Source organism: Bufo gargarizans, chromosome 6 (genome assembly GCF_014858855.1).
Source record: "Bufo gargarizans isolate SCDJY-AF-19 chromosome 6, ASM1485885v1, whole genome shotgun sequence".
NCBI lineage: Eukaryota > Metazoa > Chordata > Amphibia > Anura > Bufonidae > Bufo > Bufo gargarizans.
In genome coordinates, this window is record NC_058085.1 from 350,479,119 (window position 1) to 350,494,684 (window position 15,566).

General features: G+C 49.5%; 1 protein-coding gene across 1 annotated transcript in view; it reads right to left on the reverse strand.

The window, feature by feature from the left end:
- Nucleotides 1–15,566, reverse strand: part of LOC122942209 (alpha-2-macroglobulin-like protein 1) — a 288,592-nt gene that overhangs the window by 113,186 nt on the left and 159,840 nt on the right. The window contains exons 20-21 of the mRNA XM_044299708.1: nt 10,545–10,666; nt 9,448–9,508 (exon numbers count right to left, since the gene is read on the reverse strand). Of these exons, the coding sequence (XP_044155643.1) occupies nt 9,448–9,508; nt 10,545–10,666 (183 nt within the window). The remainder of the gene's footprint in view (nt 1–9,447; nt 9,509–10,544; nt 10,667–15,566) is intronic.

The following is a 15,566-nucleotide window of genomic DNA, read 5'->3' on the forward strand; positions in this document are numbered from 1 at the left end:
ACCTCATCCCATTTGTTTTCTTCCTGGAGCGTGCCCTGCGAAGAGTGCTGGATCAGGCTGTAGATGAGCGTGAAGAGGAAGAGTTGTGGTCACCATCACCACCAGAAACAGCCTTGTCATCATCGCTTGCCGGACCTGCGGCAACGCTGCAAGAGGAGTATGAGGAAGAGGAGTCAGAGGAGGAATGTGGCTTTGAGGAGGAGGAAGACCAACCACAGCAGGCATCCCAGGATGCTCGTTGTTGTCACCTATCTGGGACCCGTGGTGTTGTACATGGCTGGGGGGAAGAACAGACCGTCAATGACATCAATGAGGAGGAGGAACGGGAAATGAGTAGCTCGGCATCCAACCTTGTGCAAATGGGGTCTTTCATGCTGTCATGTGTGTTGAGGGACCCTTGTATAAAAAGGATGAAGGAGAACGACCTGTACTGGGTGGCCACGCTACTAGACCCCCGGTATAAGCAGAAAGTGGCGGAAATGTTACCAAATTACCGGAAGTCAGAAAGGATGCAGCAGTTCAAAACCAAACAAAAAAATATGCTTTACACAGCTTATAAGGGGGATGTCACAGCACAACGGGAATCTAACTGGGGAAGAGGTGAAAGTAATCCTCCTCCTACCACGACCACGGCGGCAAGGACAGGACGATTTACAGATGTGTTGTTGATGGAGGACATGCTGAGCTTTTTTAGTCCTACACATCGCCACAGCCCTTCGGGATCCAGCCTTAGAGAACGACTCGACCGACAGGTGGCAGACTACCTCGCCTTAACTGCAGATATCGACACTCTGAGGAGCGATGAACCCCTTGACTACTGGGTGTGCAGGCTTGACCTTGACGAGCAGACTGCCCGTTCCCCTGAAGACGCCAAGTTAAATTGGCGAAACATGTCGGGGGCAGATGCAGTAAGGCATGTATTTTAGACAGCCTTAGCCTGCAGTGTACAAGCGATAAGGAGCTAATATAGAAGCAGTCAGATAGGGTGACATTGAGGAGTAATAGTGCATCAGCTACTGTAATAAAGAGATAGGAGCGAGAGCGCACCAACTACTGTGACGGACCACAGCACTGTGGAATAACAGAGCTGGCATTAGCAAGTATCTGCGTTGGCCGCTAAATATAAAGCAGCCAAGCATAGCAAGAAAACTAGACAGTTAGCGGCACCTCCACATGCATTCCAAGATGCCAAAATTACTATCTATGATTTAAAAAACAAAAATCATCACATAGATAGCAGGCTAAGCTGATATTTTTAAACGTTAGCTCAGTGTGAAGATTTTTAACTATATAATATAATAAATGTTATGTTTTAATTTAGAAAACTATCACACGTGTCAACCTAGAGACAGCCATTGGTCTCACTGACCATTTGTAAATTAAAAATAAAATTGTGTCTCAACACGTAGTGAAGGGTCACCCAAAATAGTAACAGGCTTGACCTGTAGCCTGAGCTATCCCAGTTTGAGATAGAACTTCTGGCCTGCCCCGCTTCAAGTGTCCTGTCAGAAAGGACCTTCAGTGCAGCAGGAGGCATTGTCACTGACAAAAGAAGTCGTCGCGGTCAAAAAAGTGTTAATTACCTCACCTTCATTAAGATGAATGAGGCATGGATCCCGAAGGGACTGACAGTGGGGGATACGTTTAACTAACAAAAGGCCTGATGACATGCCTTGGCCTCAAAATGGTCCCCACGCTGCTGTATTTAATGTCTGCATACCGGATAACTTTCATGAATTCTCTGCCACCAACTAGGGTTCTAGCCGCAATGTTTTAGTAACCTTTCTGCCTTGAAAACATCAATTTTTCCGGCCGCTGCTACAACAGCGGCTGCAACGATAACATTATTTTTCAGGCATGTGTACATGCCTAATTTTTCTGGCCTCTGGTGCTGCACTGTGACTGCAAAAACAAAACAAAACAAAAAAAAAAGGCACATACAATTGTCAATTCCCCTTTTGTGAACGTTACCTTGTTGTGGTGAAGGGGCTTGCGTATCACAGTGAAGCGATCATCACCTCTATGAGTGTGTTGGCAATGTTGCCACCCCCCAGATGACAAGGCTGTTGCTTCATTATGATCAGACCAAAAGCGATCGGCTGGATGTTTTTTCATAGAAAAAACTTATTTTTTATGTTTTTTTTAAGTTGTATGGGTGGGTTTTTAATACATAAAATAAAAAAATCATAAAGTCTCTTAATAGTTTATTAGAAATAATGCAGACAATTTAAAAAATCCCCATCAATTCCAATACAAAGCAAGTACAAAACTCAGAACTAAATTATTCCAGGATGCCGTAATGGTTCGTTAATTCGACAATGGTTAATCAATTCGACACACGTCCCCGGATAGGGGACGTAACAGGGATTAAACTGATAGAAATAGTACTAGTTAAGACACCACTCATATAGGGTGTCATAGCACATTGCTCCGTGCACGCGCAGTGCCCCAACTTGGGAGTAAGAGGACCGACCAAGCTGCTTTTTCCATCTCCCAGTTCCTAAAATCAATTCAGTTTGGTGTATCAGAGTTTGGTCTGTCACTGTGAAGGCAGTCGAAGGTACCCGGCCTAAATTTTTTTTCACAAAAGGCAATCCCACCCTGATATGGGACGTAAGAGGGATTAAACTGATGAGAATAGTACGACAGAAAATAGCACTCATAACGGGTGTGACAGTAAATTGCACGGCGCAGACGCAGTGACCGTGGATTCAAACAAAGGGGAGGGAGCCAGCATTTTTTAACCATCTCCCCGTTCGAAAAATCAATTCAATTCACCTTTCCCGGACCTTTGGGTGTTGTACGTGACTGAGTGGAGGAAGAAACCTTCAATGACATCAACGGGACATTGCTAGCTTGGTATCCAACCCTGTGCAAATGAAAAGTTTGCTGTTGGGCAAATGAACTGTTTGCGGTTGTTTGCGGTGCATTAAAAGGGGAGTTTGGTCTGTCAATGTCTGTGAAGAGGGCGTAACCCTTACACTACCTGATCGATGCAACATCATACCTGATCGTATACACACACTGGATGTTTTAAACCACGCTGTTCAAAAAAAAAATGGATTGTTAGGTGATTTATGCCCTTTATGGATTAAAATCCAACTCTGCGTCAACTATGTAATTTTCCATGGGAGTTTTGTCATGGATCCCCCTCCGGCATGCCACAGTCCAGGTGTTAGTCCCCTTGAAACAACTTTTCCATCCCTATTGTGGCCAGAAATAGTCCCTGTGGGTTTTAAAATTCGCCTGCCTATAGAAGTCAATGGCGGTTCGCGAACATTTGTAGAAAGTCGCGTTCGCCGTTCGCGAACGGTAAATTTGATGTTCGCGACATCTCTATGTGCCAGGTGCAGCAGCATTCATGTTTTTTTGTAGTGATATTTGCCTGTCAATAGCCTTACATCAGCTACAGAGCGCAGCCTTGAGAAGATTCATTGACAACAGCAGAATACACAGGGCTACCAAAATGTGTAGTTGTCACTTTCAAAGGGAACGTATTAAAAGTGTCTACAAAATATAATACATTTCATGCATATTATCTACACCAATTTTCACTTAAAGGGGTTGTCCCAAGAAAGATATTCTACAGTTTTCAAACCAGCACATGGATCTGAATACTTTTGTAATTGCATGTAATTAAAAATTTTGTATAGCTACTTAGTTATTCAATAAAATGTATCTGTATAGTGTCACTTAATTCCTTATTTCTTTGACCTGCTCATTTAGAAGGCCGCACATGCTCAGTTTCATCTTTCAACTGCCTCCTGAGCTGTGATAGGGAGAGCTGAGACAAACCTCCTGAGCTGCAGCAGAAAAGACACTCCCCTTGAGCTGTCAGCTAGATATCAATCTAGCAGAGAAATGAATGTGGAGATCTTGGGATCCATATGAGGTACAGGGCTGGTTCTAGATTTGTTAGAAAGAGATTGTCCTGGACTATATGTGTCATGGAACCATGAACCAGACGTACAACAAGAGATAAGTGGAAAATAAGAAGGTTTTATTGAAGAGCAAGCCGTAAGCAAAGTCCGAACGGATGGCTAAACCGAAGCAGGGTCTTGCGGAGACAGAGGTCAGGAACCAGAAGGGTAGTCAGACGAAGCCAGGAACAGGAACCAACGGGGTAGTCAGACGAAGCCGGAATCAGGAACCAACGGGGTAGTCAGACGAAGCCGGAATCAGGAACCAACGGGGTAGTCAGACGAAGCCGGAATCAGGAACCAACGGGGTAGTCAGACGAGGCCAGGATCAGGAACCAGAAGCAGCAGCAGTCTTGGAAGCATGTGAACACAGGAGGACCAAGCAAGGAACTGAAGCCACAGACCTCCTATATATATGAGCTGGGTATCCAGCTCCTCCCAGTGGGAAGGAGGAGCCGCAGGGTGGGAGGCTACAAGAAAACCCAGAAACCAAGATGGCCGCCAGCACATGTCAAACGAAGGGAACAGCAAGGAGGTAAGACCATGACAGTACCTCCCCCTCAAGGGCCCCTCCTCCGCGGAGTAAGGAACGGTTTCTGAGGGAAGCGTGCGTGGAAGGCTCGGAGCAAGACAGGAGCATGGACATCTGCGGAGGGAACCCAGGAACGCTCCTCTGGACCATAACCACGCCAATGGACCAAAAACTGCACCCGGCCGCGGACCAGGCGTGAGTCCAGGATATTGCTCACCTCATACTCCTCACGATTGCCCACTTGGACCGGACGAGGCCGAGGAATCGAGGAAGTGAAACGATTACACACCAGTGGCTTCAACAGGGAGACATGAAACACGTTGGAGATCCGCATGCCAGGAGGAAGCGCAAGGGCATAGGCTACCGGGTTTACCCTGCGAAGCACTCGGAAGGGACCAACAAAGCGAGGCGCCAGCTTGGGAGTGGGCACTCGAAGGTTGAGGTTGCGGGTGGACAACCATACGCGGTCTCCGACCTGGTAGGAAGGAGCGGGCGCTCGTCTGCGATCAGCCTGGAGTTTCTGGCGCTGCGCAGAGACCTCAAGGGACCTCTGGATCCGTACCCAAGAAGCACGTAGGACGGAAAGGTGATCCTCCACAGCCGGAATATCCTGGGGAGAGAATACCTCCGGTAACACGGCAGGTTGGAACCCATAATTGGCCATGAAGGGAGACGTCCCAGAGGAAGAGTTCACCGCCGTGTTCCTGGCAAACTCAGCCCAAGGCAGGAGGTCAACCCAATTGTCTTGGTGATCGGAGACATAGCAACGAAGGAATTGCTCCAAGGCCTGATTGGATCGTTCTGCGGCCCCATTGGACTGAGGGTGGTAGGCCGAGGAGAAAGAGAGATGAATCCCCAACTGGGAGCAAAAGGCGCGCCAGAACCTGGACACAAACTGACTCCCCCGATCCGACACAATCTCCTTGGGCAAACCGTGCAACCGGAAGACCTCCCTGGCAAAAATCGAGGCCAACTCTTGTGCAGAGGGTAACTTCTTGAGAGGAACACAGTGGCACATTTTGGAAAACCGATCCACAATCATGAGAATGACCGTATGGCCTCGGGATGCAGGGAGGTCCACAATGAAATCCATCCCCAGGTGTGACCATGGACGCTCCCCGGTGGCTATGGGTTGCAAAAGGCCCAACGGAAGGTGCCGAGGGGACTTACTCTGGGCACAAACGGAGCATGCCGCTACATATGCGGCGATGTCGGAACGTAGAGAAGGCCACCAGAACAGACGTGAAACCGCCCAGGACAGCTGATTCTTTCCAGGGTGCCCCGCGGCCTTGGAGTTATGGTAGGTTCGCAACAACCGAGTGCGCAACTCCTCAGGCACAAAACATCTGCCGTTGGGTCTCCCAGAGGGAGCACCAGATTGAGCCGCCAAAATCTGCTCACCCAGAGGAGAAGTCAGGCTGGTGCGAATAGCGGCCAGGATCTGATTCGGGGGTATGACCGTAGTCGGAATCGACTCCTCCCCGGACAGCTCGGAGTACTGCCGTGATAAGGCATCCGCTCTGATGTTCTTGGAGCCGGGTAGGTAGGAGACCACGTAATTAAAACGTGACAAGAACAGAGCCCATCTGGCCTGACGTGGTGTCAATCTCTTGGCCTCAGAGAGGTAGGTCAGATTCTTGTGGTCCGTCAGGATGAGAACCGGAACCACCGAGCCCTCGAGCAAGTGCCTCCATTCTTTAAGGGCCTGCACGATGGCCAATAACTCCCTGTCACCAATCTGATAGTTGCACTCCGCGGAAGACAGTTTCCGGGAGTAAAACCCACAAGGAAGCAGAGGACCCTCTGGTGTTCTACGCTGAGACAGGAGGGCGCCTACTCCCGTCTCAGACGCGTCCACCTCGAGGACAAAAGGCAACCCAGGGTTGGGATGCGACAGAATCGGAGCCGACACAAAGGCGGACTTTAGAGCCTCAAAAGCTCGGATGGCCTCGAGCGGCCAGACCTGAGGATTACTGCCCTTCCTGGTCAGATCCGTGAGAGGCTTGGCTAGCATGGAAAAGTCCCTGATGAACTTCCGATAATAATTGGCGAAGCCCAAAAAGCGCTGCAGGGCACGAAGCCCACTGGGCTGGGGCCACTGTAAGACAGCCGAAACCTTCTCAGGATCCATGGAGAACCCCTCAGCGGAAATGATGTAACCTAAGAAGGTTACCTGGGATCGGTGAAATTCGCATTTCTCAAGCTTACCGAACAGCTTGTTCTCTCGTAAGCGTTGCAACACTCGTCTGACATCCAGAATGTGGGCCTCCATGGATGCAGAATATACCAAGATGTCATCCAAATAGACCACCACACACTGCTGCAACAGGTCACGGAAAACATCGTTGATGAATTCCTGGAAGACTGCGGGCGCATTGCACAACCCAAAGGGCATAACCAAGGATTCATAATGACCGGTCCTGGTGTTAAACGCGGTCTTCCACTCATCGCCCGCCTTGATCCTTACCAGGTTATATGCCGCCCTCAGGTCGAGTTTGGTAAAGACCGTGGCCCCTTTGAGGCGATCGAACAGCTCGGAAATCAAGGGTATCGGGTAAGCGTTCTTGATCGTGATGCGATTGAGACCCCTGTAATCGATGCAAGGCCTCAACTCGCCGCCCTTCTTTTTCACAAAGAAAAATCCAGCCCCTGCCGGGGACGAGGATTTGCGAATGTGTCCGCGTGAAAGCGCCTCCCTCACGTACTCCTCCATGGCCTCATTCTCCGCTACCGACAGTGGATAGACTTTGCCACGAGGAGGAACGGCACCGGATTGTAACTCTATGGCACAATCGTATGGGCGGTGCGGAGGTAGGGCAACCGCGCGCACCTTATCGAATACATCCCGGTACTCTTCGTATTCAGGAGGCAACAGAGAGTCCGAGGAAGTACACAGCAACTTGACAGGCCCATGGATGCAACTAGCCCCACACTGCGGTGACCACGAGAGGATCTCGACCGATCTCCAATCGAAAGTCGGATTATGCTTCTGGAGCCAGGGGTACCCCAAGACCACCGAGTAGTGTGGAGACGAAATAACCTGGAGACAGACCGACTCTCTGTGAACGGCACCAATGGCTATCCCCACTGGAAGGGTCTCATGAGTCACGTGTGGCGGCAGAAGGGGTCTGCCGTCTATCGCCTCAAGAGCCAGTGGGGAACCTCGAGGCTGCAGAGGAATGGAATTGGCGGCAACGAACACTCTATCAATGAACAAACCACCAGCACCAGAGTCCACCAACGCCTGGGTCGTCACCGAGCCCCCGACCCAGGAGAGGACAACCGTGATCAGTGGTTTGTCAACACGGGAAACCGGGGACGAGGAGACTCCACCCAAGATCTGCCCCCGACAGGACCTCAGGTGCGAGCGTTCTCCCGGACGGTTCGGACATGCCAACCGAAAATGCCCACCGAGACCACAGTACATGCATCGGCCCTCGCGTCTCCGGAGTACCCTCTCCCCCTCAGACAGGCGAGCAAACCCCAGCTGCATGGGTTCACCCCCAGACAAGTCATCCCCAGGAGGCGTGGGAGGAGAGGGAGGCACGGGTGGGACAGCAAACGTAGGCGCCAATCTGTTAGGAGACCTCCGCAGGCTCTCCTTAAAGGAAGGTCTCTCCCTGAGTCTGGTGTCAATCAAAATCAGGAAAGAAATAAGAGACTCGAGCTCCACTGGTAGGTCCTTAGCTGCAACCTCATCCTTCAAGGCATCCGAGAGACCATGAGAGAAAGCAGCGACCAGAGCCTCATTATTCCAGCCCACCTCTGCTGCCAGGGTACGAAACTCAATGGCGTATTCAGCTACGGATCGTGAACCCTGTCTGATGGACATAAGGAGCTTCGCAGCAGAGGCAGCACGAGCCGGCACATCGAATACCTTCCGAAGAGAAGCAACAAAACCGGAAAACTCGGCAACCACCGGATTGTTGTTCTCCCATAAAGGGCTGGCCCAGGCCAAGGCCTTGTCCGAGAGCAGCGAGATCAAGAAGCCCACCCTTGATCTCTCAGTAGGAAAGGCATGTGGCAGCAACTCGAAGTAAATGCCCACCTGGTTAAGGAAACCTCGGCACTGAGTTGGCTCTCCCCCAAAGCGCTGTGGAAGGGGGGCAGAACCGGTCATACCCTGAAACACCACAGGCGCAGCAACAGGTGTCAGGGTAGACTCTGGCGCAACAACCGGAGCGGCAGTAGGAGCGGGCCCAGGAGCGACAACCGACCCATCGGCAACGGAAGCTAAATGAGCTGTGCGTTCAAGCAGGGTTTGCAACGCCACAGCGAACCGACCCAACAGGTGATCCTGCTGATCAAGTCTGGCAACCAGCGTAGGTAGCGAGGGTGGCCCTGTACCGTCAGAATTCATGGCTTGGTCCTAATGTCATGGAACCATGAACCAGACGTACAACAAGAGATAAGTGGAAAATAAGAAGGTTTTATTGAAGAGCAAGCCGTAAGCAAAGTCCGAACGGATGGCTAAACCGAAGCAGGGTCTTGCGGAGACAGAGGTCAGGAACCAGAAGGGTAGTCAGACGAAGCCAGGAACAGGAACCAACGGGGTAGTCAGACGAAGCCGGAATCAGGAACCAACGGGGTAGTCAGACGAAGCCGGAATCAGGAACCAACGGGGTAGTCAGACGAAGCCGGAATCAGGAACCAACGGGGTAGTCAGACGAGGCCAGGATCAGGAACCAGAAGCAGCAGCAGTCTTGGAAGCATGTGAACACAGGAGGACCAAGCAAGGAACTGAAGCCACAGACCTCCTATATATATGAGCTGGGCATCCAGCTCCTCCCAGTGGGAAGGAGGAGCCGCAGGGTGGGGGGCTACAAGAAAACCCAGAAACCAAGATGGCCGCCAGCACATGTCAAACGAAGGGAACAGCAAGGAGGTAAGACCATGACAATATGATATCTGATTTTCATTTTTTACATTATTCATGGGATAACCCCTTAAAATAAATCTCAAATATTTCATTAGTTTACTATAATATCCCCTTACCTCCATCTTTGATGCAGATCAGAGAGCTCTGTGCTTTCTCCACCAGGACACCCAGGAGGACCTATGAAGGGAAGTAACGTCCTACATCAATCAGGTCATGTGCTCTGCTGCAGCCAATGACTAGCTTCAGCGGTGCCGTTTTCCCAAGTTGCACTTAACCCAACAGGGACATGTCGCTTAGGTCTGTCATTGGCTGCAGAGGTGCACTTAACCCTGTCCATGCAGAAAGTTTATATGTAGGGATCGGAAGTGCAGTGCAGATAGCCTACAACCAATGGAGCTGGAACCAAGTAACATCCCTTCACAGGTTTCACTGGGTAGGGAGGGAATTTGAAAAATATATATTGTGGACACCCACTAAACGTAAGTTCACACAAGGCAGCTAAGTGATGCCACAGCTTTTTTTTGTTGCTAACCTGCAGTGACTTAACCTAGTCTTGCTGTTTGACAACATATATTTCTTTACATAAAGAAGGCACCTGTAAGGTGTAGAGGAGATATCCTAGAAATTGTTGGGACTGCTTTAATGCTAATATGTTTATATTAATAATGTGCGAATTGTATTTGTGCGTTTTTTTTACCATTGCATTTTTGGAGCCTAGGATCGACTGTTGCTGCCAAAAATATATATTTCACTATGCCTTTAAATAATGTTAATACTGTATGTGTTTCACTAGGTATTATGGTCATTTCCTATATGTAAAGTGTGGTGGTCTATCTAAGATGGCTTCTAAATATTGGCCATGCCCTTTCCAATATGGTGCTACAGGTGTTTAGCCTGCAAAGATTGATCCATGGTTGTCTTGATGCTAACACTAGCCACAAGATAACTATTGTTGCTGTACCAATTGCCTCTGGGCCAACTTGCAGTATTACAACTCAATTGCACCTACACTGCACCAGGACATCATCGTCCCTACGCACACCTGACCATGACTACATGGCAGCTCTGACGGTGTGTAGTCAAGGCTCTTTCTCTAGGGTAATAATTAGCTATAGGTTGAGTGAAATACATTTTTGACCCAAATGAAGGAAATGTAAGCCTGATGTATAATTCCCATCCCTTTATTTTTGCAATGAAAATAATGCACACTTACTTGTACAAGTACTGCCTTTACAATGGTATCAGTTCTGCCTTGTTTAGGCACAACAGGCATCTCATTTCCACATAATTCTTTTGTGTCCAAAGCTTCTGTCTTTACAGTAATGTTCACTTCTCCTGAAAAGGTTTTAGAAAGTAAACGACATAAGAGTAAGGCCTCATGCACACAACTGTGCCGTTTTTTGCAGTCCGCAAACCACGGATCCTCAAAAAACGGAAGCCGTCCGTGTGCCTTCCACAATTTGCTGAACGGAACGGGTGGCCCATTGTAGAAATGCCTATTCTTGTCCGCAAAACGGACAAGAATAGGACATGCTATATTTTTTTTGCGGGGCCACGGAACGGTGCAACGGATGCGGATAGCACACGGAGTGCTGTCCGCATCTTTTGCGGCCCCATTAAAGTGAATGGGTCTGCACCCGAGCCGCAAAAAATGCGGCTCGGATGAGGACCACAAAAATGGTCTTGTGCATGATGCCTAAAACAGTGTTTATAGGAAAAATATTACAACAGACCAAGAACAAGAATGTTAATTATAAAGATGAAGCAAATATATTCATTATTTACTATGGATATTTAGAGCAGTGCTTCTCAAACTGTGAGGCACCCCCTTGTTGTTGGTGAAGTGCAGCTGGGGTAACCATTGTCACAGAAGAGATAACTCTTTGGGTGCAATAAAATTTGGTTTAGAAACATAATTGAGCCCTTTTGTGTTTTTAAGCTTAACTTTGTATACAACAATCGGAAAACCCTTCTGGACAGCTGATTTCTCATGGGGAAGTTGTGCCTATTATCATAATGTACAGATTCAAGAATCTTGTGATTCCTTTTGGACAAACAGGAGAGAGACCCACACAATACCCCACTGAAACATAAGATGTGCAAGACAGCTGTCCTTCCAAAAGAATACTGTTACAAGAGAAAATTACCATAGTTAGTTGAGTGGCCTTTTGGCATGCTTTTGGGGCTGGACTTTATTAAGGAGGCTGCCTACTATGCATAAGGAGTATTGTAGTCCAGCAAACACTGCTCTTCATTTCTGGGAAACGTATGCAAATTTGCATATCTTACATCTGCTAACATAAGATATGTCAGGAAAGCTATTTTGAATCTCGTTCTCAGAAATGCAAAGGTATGCAAATCGGCTTTCTTTCCAAAAAGAAAAGTACATTAAGCCTATCTGATGCCAGCTTATGTAAGATATGCTAAGTTTCCTACATGTTTCTCAGAAATACAAAGCAGTGTTAGCTGGAATAGAATATTCCTCAATGAGAAAATGCAAGGTCACTCAGTTAACGAAAGCAATTGTACACAAGTTAGAAGGCTGACGTGTCAGCCTGGATTTGTGGGAGGGGCATCTGCCCTCTCTTAAGCGCCGGCCCCCGTCTCCTCAGGGCGCTTCCGGATTACCTCTGTCTGCCTGGAGCGCTTCCGGATTACAGTCGCCGAGTCAGGAGCCGGCTCGCCTCTCAACTGGAGTCCTCAGTGGTCTGCTCGCCTCCCCTACGTCGCCTCCCTCATCTCCGACAGGTCGGGTGAGTCTCCTGTCCTCGTTCCCCCGCTTCACCTAGTTGCCTACAGCCGGCAACTCGCATCTGCTCTCCTAGCAGTGGCACGTCCGGTCGCGATTCAGCGTGCGTTCCTGTATGTGAAGGTCCCATAAGGCCTATGGCTAGGAATTATGCAATAATCACTTCTGGTTGTCAGTTCCACACACGATTGTATTAACCCCTGCATAACATTTGTCTATAACCTCATGTCTTCAAATTGTCATCTGAAAAAATCAGGGTCGCCCTGTTCTCTCTCAGCAGCCTGTTGCTAGTTTCTGTACATTCCATCATCTCCTGCCAGCCATACCTTCCATCACAGCGTACGCTCTTTATTTGTACATCATGTGGGTGTTTCGTTCACGGCCAAGCATATGGTGTTTCTGGATGATTATTTTAACACACTTGGGATATTAGTTCGCCACTTGTTCCGGCTGTCTGCGGTTCCCGTGCGGTGCGCTCACGCCTTCTACGGCTCCCGCACGGTCCCATTTTCCGCCTGGTCCTGTTTATCAATCTGCCAGCTGGTGCAGGGTTACCCCCGTGTTCCAGTGCACAGCTAGGCAGTTTTTTCAGATTACGTCCGGTCGGCCTGGGTATCATGCCGTGGCTGTATTGTTCGTCATATACTCTTTTCCCCCTCTCAGTCGTCTTGGTTTGCATCATTGTATCTGTCAACAGGTCAGGCCTGGCCTTTTCATGCTTCACTTGCTGTGGGTTTGTCATGTAGCAGTCTGTCCACCAATTCCTGTAGTGTTTTGGGGGTCATCCTGTCTGTCTACCTCTGTCCGCCTGGATCGCCCAGGCTCGTTCTACCTCTGTCCGCCTGGATCGCCCAGGCTCGTTCTACCTCTGTCCGCCTGGATCGCCCAGGCTCGTTCTACCTCTGTCCGCCTGGATCGCCCAGGCTCGTTCTACCTCTGTCCGCCTGGATCGCCCAGGCTCGTTCTACCTCTGTCCGCCTGGATCACCCAGGCTCGTTCTACCTCTGTCCGCCTGGATCGCCCAGGCTCGTTCTACCTCTGTCCGCCTGGATCGCCCAGGCTCGTTCTACCTCTGTCCGCCTGGAACGCCCAGGCTCGTTCTACCTCTGTCCGCCTGGATCGCCCAGGCTTGTCCTCTCTGTTTGTCTCGTCCTTCCGCCTCATCCAGTTCTTGTCCTCCTGTGTTTAAGTTCCTCAGTCTCAGTCCCCTGTGATGACACCTCCTTCCAGCGCACCCTGGTCTGGTCCGCTCCAGTTTGGCTGGTTGCCAGGCCCCGTCTCTCACTATTAGTCTCGCCCTGGTTTGCCCAGCCTTTGTTCAACTTGTCAGCCTGGTACATCAAGATCCGGTCTGTCTATGCGTATCTCACCTGTCCTGGTTCTCCCAGGTTCACCATCGCATAGGTTCGTCCAGGTTCTGGCTGTCATCTTCCGGGTCCGCTGAATCCTTGTGCACTCTTCTCGGCTGTCCGCCACTTGGCCACGTGGGTAAGTATTTCTGAGTCCACATTGTGTCAATTCCCCTGGTTTGCTCAGGCTCCATCCGTCGTCACTCCTGCCATTCTCACCTCGGTTCCGCACTTCCGGGTTTGGTCAGGTCCGTATTTCTCGCCCCTTACCTAGGCACACCCCGTTCGCTCAGGCTGGCCACGTTCACTCATCTCCCTTCTTCAGATCGTCCGTCCATCCTCACCTCGGGTCACCTAGGCTCCACGGGTCTTTGCTCAAATCTCTCTTCAGGGCCCCCCCAGTCACGGCTTCGGTCCCCCAGGGTGTAGGGATCGCTCCACAACTTCCTGCAGTTCGGTCCTGGTTCAGTCACTTCTGTCGCCTGCGGGGTAGTTTCTTCCATTCATGGCCAGTCCGCCCATTCTCTACCTTCCGCACACCCTAGCTGCCTACGCTCACTCGTTCCTGACAAGCGCAAGTTTTCGTTCATTGACCAGTACTGTCTGGTCCCCGGTCAGTCTGCATGTTCCCCACTTTTTTCTTAAAGGTTATAGCCGGCAACTTCGTCCGACACGTTGCCCATGTTCGGGTTCGTTATACGTCTTTTCAGGCTTTTTCCAGCAATTTCAGGTATTTTTCCAGGTTTCCCCAGGCCTCTCTCTCCTCATGGCTCCAATCTTTCTACCTCCCATACAGACTTTGTCATCCAGGGGTGTCTTTTCCTCTACAGATCCAAGCATGTCATGGGCCTCGGACATGGATGACACCATGTCAGTTCCAGAGTATTCAGTGTCAGGCCAGTCCGGCCCAATGTCCTTGAGAAGTTGGACAATCCCGAAGCTGGTGGCGGAACTTAACAGGAGAGGGATTCCACACCCGGCCTCCGCTCGTAAGGCCAAATTATATAAGCTACTGATGACCAGCCCATGTTCGCTGCCATCCTTGGGACCAATTGGATGGCTGGCCAGTGGCCCGATGAAGTCCGGTCGGATCCCGAAGGTCTGAGCTCCTCTTCCCTGCTGGAGCTTTATCCTGTTGTGGCGGCCGCCCAAGTGTAGGGACACAAGTGGGCCAATGCATCCGTCATATTTGTCACCGATAATCTCGCTCTGGTCAACATTATTTTGAAAGGCAGGGCAAAATCCTTCAAGATCATGTCCCTTCTCCGCAAGTTAGTGTGGCTCTCCCTGTCCCATAATTTTCATATATTTTGTAACCACATTCCAGGGGCTGAGAACGTAGCCGCAGATGCTCTGTCCCACTTTAATTTACCCCTTTTTTTTCAGGTGATGCCAGAAGCAGATCCCACGGGGTACCCACCCCTATCCTTCAATTCCCTGGTAATGGATTAGAATCCCTTCTCTCACACGCCAGGAACCTACTTTAACATTCTCTCTCCCCCAACACCGCCAGGAATTACCATCTGAAGAAAGGACTGCTATTAAATTACTAATGGATGACAAGAGAATCGTTTTGAAGCCAGCAGACAAAGGGGGCGCCATTGTCCTCATGGATAGGACAAAATATGTAGCAGAGGTGAACCGTCAACTTTCTGACCATGATACATATGAACTTTTAACTGCAGATCCAGTTTTTTGTATAAAACATAAAATAATGAAGGTCATAGATCACTTTGCTACATTAGGTGTTCTTGATAGCAACATGTATACTTTTCTGATTAATCAAACACCGATAACACCTGTGTTTTACGTGCTCCCTAAGGTGCATAAAACCTTAATTGACCCCCCAGGTCGCCCTATAGTGGCCTCCGTGGGATCCATTTTGTCTCCATTGGCAATAGTGCTTGAGAAGATCCTTACACCTTTGATAAGAAACATTCCATCTTATTTGGCAGATACACAAGATTTTTTAGGCACTATTGCACAATTGGGCCCAGTTCCACCAGAAAGTCTGTTGGTGACAATTGACGTGGTCAGCCTGTATGCCTCCATAGAACACAATGGAGGTATACAGGCTGTGAAGTCATTCTTGGAAAAGAGCAATTACTCCATTTTAGAACGTGAATTCTTTATACAA